Below are 4464 nucleotides of genomic sequence, written 5' to 3'. Positions count from 1 at the left end.
CTTTGGACGCAAAAGATGTGATGTGTTTGTGGTGGGGTGGTGGTGGTTGTGGTGGTTGTGGTGGTGTCGAGATAGTGTACATTCAGGTGTGTTATGCAGTGGATTTTTATGTATGGATTGTGAGGCTCGGGTAAATGTTTAATCCATTCTTGAGAGAGTGTATTTTTCATGATAATCGATTTTTACTTAAAATGTGTATGTTTACCAATGTGGTTTTTCCAGTTTCAGTCAATCCTTCTACTGCGTTGCGGTGCTTTGGTGCTTTTGTTGTGTTTTTTGTATGGCATTCACTGATGAGTTGGCGCAAGAAATTACCAAAAGTAATTGGTATTTTTGCTTCTTGTATGATTAGTATGTTGCAGTGTTAGCGCATTTGATAAGTGTTTCTACTAATGTGGCAATGATACTTAGTGACGTGAGTGGTTAAATAGGTGGTGAGAAATGCGATGAAAAGATTTCCAAAGTATTAAAGTCTGCTCAAACAGGTGCCGACCGATGCGGTGCGGTAATATCTCGTACGATTTGCAACGTTTAATGCCATCGCACTCAAGAAACTGCCCGGAACAAGACATTTGCATCGTACTGGATTTTACTGCCCAATACCGTACCGCGCATGTTTGAGCACACCTTTATTACAGTGTGATTGACTTTTTGTTAATAAAAATTATTATTTTATTTTTGGTACATATACTCGTAGTGTCAGATATGGTTTTTAATTTAGTTTTTTATTTATTTAGTAATAAAACTAGTTAACTTTTTTATAATTTTGATCACATTTGTTATGGGACAGCGTTGACTTTTGTTTTTTTTAGTTTAAACACCAAAAATATTTATATTCAAACTTTTTAATATTTTTTTTTATATTCATAATTAATAAATCTTAATTTCTTATAATAAAGAGCTATCTTCTTTTTCAAAATTTTTACTTTGAATAAATTTATTTTCTACTAAAAATCAAATAAAACGAACAAAGAAATAACTTCCACAATTCTAAATAAACTCGAGGAAAAAATAACCGCCCAATCACATAAAAATAAAAATAAAGTTCAAAATACTTTATTAAATGACATTTCCTTACATTTTTCCTTTTAATAAAGCATTCTAAATTCATTTTATTTTCAATGCAAAAAGGCGATTTTTTTCATCGATTTTAGTTTACTTTTCTGATTTAAAATTTTTGTGAGAGTTATAAACTATGCGAAATATATTTTTCGTTGTCAATTAACGCTCTTTTAAGTTTCTTTTTCTTCCGTGTTTACAGAATATGTATTAACTTTTATAAATTTTTAATAAATTAATTTGAGAAGACATGTTTCCTCATTACATTACTGGAAGCTGTTAGCCCTGTTATTAAACTGAATTTTGCATTAGTTTGACGAGTAATAGCTTCTATTTTAAGTCAGCTGCCTAAACATATTATGCCCCATGTTCACTGGGCGTTGAGATAAAATAAATAAAAATAAAAATAAAATAAAACATTTATGTTTGGTTTTCACTCGACATTGCATGACAAAAATATGAATGACTAAGGAGGGCGTTACATCAATGTGAATAGTCTACCTTGCCTTGTAGAAATTCGCTACTAAGTCGGTTTTCATTTAAATGTAAAATTTTTTTCTTGTAATTCTTGCCATTGCAATGCCTAGTAGGAATTCGGTATTACTAATAGTATATTTTTTTTTTATTATTTATTAAAGTTTTCACTGATTGTTTTATGATTGGATTGTGTGAGTATGTGTTTATGTATGACAGTAGAACTACTGGTATGCATAATCTTTTTTTCATAAGTTTATTAAATACAATAACAAATACAAAGGCAATTAAAAAAGCAAAAACATTCAAAGCAAACATAGCAGGTTTGTTGTGGAACCCGTTTCGAGAGTTCATACAACCGGTTCCCGCCATACTTACGTAGATAAGCTTGTTGTAGTATCTCTGTCTCAAGTTATGGAGCACAGAGGCGTCGTTCAGATATGTCAAGTTGGACATATCCTCAGCTTTTTCGTATTTTGGAGGATTGACTTGTTGGAGCTGATCTTTCTTGAAGTCTTTCGTCTTTTGTTAGAGTTAGCGTTACATTTCATGCGTTTATATGTCATGTTTATGTTTTTAATTAATAATTTTTTTCCAGTTATGCACCCGATTTTTTGAATTGTTTTTTATTTTAATTTTATATTTACATTTGTTTGCATTAAAATCGTTAGGGATTTTTCATTGGTTTTTTTTTTTTTTAATGGGTGAGTATTTTACAAGTGGAGGTCAGAGAGAGAGAGAGAGAAAAAAGAAAGCTAGATTAGTGTTACGTTCTGGCGAAACTTACGTAGATCAATTTGGCGTAGTAACGTTGTCGCAAATTGTGCAAGACGCAAGGCGTATTGAGCACAGTCATGTCGGCCATATCTTCGATTTTTTCGAATTTCGGAGGGTTCGTTTTTTCAACCAGGTCGGCTTTAAAATCCTTTGTCTATTGTTTTTTTTTTCATAGTCATGTGATAGAAAATTGAAATTATTAAAATTTTTTGTTCTCTACGTTAAAAAGCTAGTTTTCGCCAACAAAAAAATTTAAGGAAATTAAATTTAAAACTTAAAAGCATCAGAAGAATGAATTCTAAAATAAATTGAAAACAAATAAATATCTAACTATTTTTAATATGAATTTTGTTAAAATTTTTTTTTGCAGCAAAATTCAATAAAAAACTAAAAGCAATAATAATATTGGAAAAAAGAACTAAAGGCCGTCAATAAAGCTTTCTGATCGATATCAATTTTTTTAGCAATAAAAAAAAAGTTATGCTCCAAAAATAACGCCTAAACTTTGTTTACTAAAAACTGAAAATTGACTTTACTCTTCTTGCTACATATACTTTTAGCTTCATATGCTTCTTTTTTTTCTTGCAACAACGCTCAATTTCTTCGCAAATATTTTTTTTTTTTTTTAATTTGTTTCGTGTTGTTGTACGCCAATTCTGCATACACCCATTGGTTTACGCATATTTTACCTCACCGCCGGGCAGGCCCACGGAGACAATGTCACCCTTGGTGGCCTTAATTTCACCAAGAAGATAACCCTCCTTCTCATCGGGCACCCAGCAATTCTTCTTGGAGTCATAAGGTTTCGATTGATCGATACGTCTTTGTTCCAAAGACACGAACAGGTATGGGGTTGGATCCTCATCCTCCTGGCTAGCAATTGGCTTCGGCATCTTGGTTAAAGATTCGCTTGTTTTTTTAACGGAAAATTTAAATTAAAAAATATATTTTAAAACTCGAGTGAGAGTCGGGGCTTGAGTGCAAAAGTCGAGGGTTTTTGCAAAATTTTCCTTCTATTCAATTTCAGATTGAAGTTTTTCGCGTCGTCTCAGCCCAAATGCTTCCCTGTAAAAGAAGAAAATAGAGGACATTTTAATAACTTGTTTTTTTTTCTTTTAAATAATTTTTTGTAAATGATTACTAATTTCTATGCATATGAAAAACGAGTAACAGATGTTGTTGGTTAAGGTGCAAAGACGATCTTTGGCAATATAATAGTGTCGTTACTAGTGCGTTACTATAATTTTTGAGTGAAGAAAAAAGTAATCTCATAGGTTTGTACAGTTATGGCAGCACTGGAGTCATTGCGATTTTGCTGAGTTTTAAAGATTTTACAACAACCAATTTTTCCATATTTTACTAGTTGAAAGAAAGAATGCACGCCAAGCTTGTAAAAATTTGAGTAAAGTTTAAGTAAGTGGCTCGTTGTGCTCTATAATAAGCTCGATATTTGGATTCCATATGAACTCAGACAAGTTCATTTGAAGGTGCGTGAAGATATCTGTGATATTCTGGCTGAAGTAGCATGTTTGACGGTGCATTTTTTTTTAAGAATAATAACTCCTTAAGAAAAGTGGATTCTTTGCAATAATATTTGTATTTGCCATAACGTTATAATTTGTCTAAAGCGACACCAAGAGCAGAACTCCGTCAAAGAAAAGTTGTGCGCTCAATGTGGTAGGTATGATGAACTCCTACCAAAGAACCGAAAAATCAATTCGGATGGATGCTGCCAGAAAAGACCGGTGAAAAGGTAATCGAACAAAGCGGCGAATATATCTTTGATAGATCTTTGGATTTTGTTGTAAGTAAATTACTTTGAAAAATAAATAAAAAATATGCAATAACTTTTAGCTCCACACAAAAAAAAAATTAAAAATTATAAAAATCGATCACATTTTCGTACTAATAACTTTCTTTAATCTTTTTATTTATAAGTTTATTTTCGAAATTAAAAAGGCTATAAGCTATATTGGCGGACTACTAAATTTTACTTTTGGTTTTTTAATGCAAATATGAAAAAATTAGTGAAATAAGGTTATATTTTCGGCTGCTATTTAGTCATAAAATTTTATTTATTTCGTTTAATATTTTCATATTTTTTATAAGTAGTATTTCAAGCCTATTATTTTTTTATTAAATAGTTAAAATCCG

At 31.1% G+C, this 4464-nt stretch overlaps 1 protein-coding gene across 1 annotated transcript in view; it reads right to left on the bottom strand.

Annotated features, from left to right (window-relative positions):
• Positions 1–3369, bottom strand: part of LOC118742126 (myosin heavy chain, muscle-like) — a 4186-nt gene extending 817 nt beyond the window's left edge. The window contains exons 1-2 of the mRNA XM_036474085.1: positions 3000–3369; positions 1912–2055 (exon numbers count right to left, since the gene is read on the bottom strand). Coding sequence (XP_036329978.1) covers positions 1912–2055; positions 3000–3203 — 348 coding nt within the window. The 5' untranslated portion in view covers positions 3204–3369. The remainder of the gene's footprint in view (positions 1–1911; positions 2056–2999) is intronic.
• Between the last annotated feature and the right edge of the window lie 1095 nt (positions 3370–4464).

Source organism: Rhagoletis pomonella, unplaced genomic scaffold (assembly GCF_013731165.1).
Source record: "Rhagoletis pomonella isolate Grant_MI unplaced genomic scaffold, Rhpom_1.0 Rhpom_scaffold_00006, whole genome shotgun sequence".
NCBI lineage: Eukaryota > Metazoa > Arthropoda > Insecta > Diptera > Tephritidae > Rhagoletis > Rhagoletis pomonella.
Note: the sequence above shows the minus strand (reverse complement) of the source record. Positions and strands in the feature narration are given on the sequence as shown.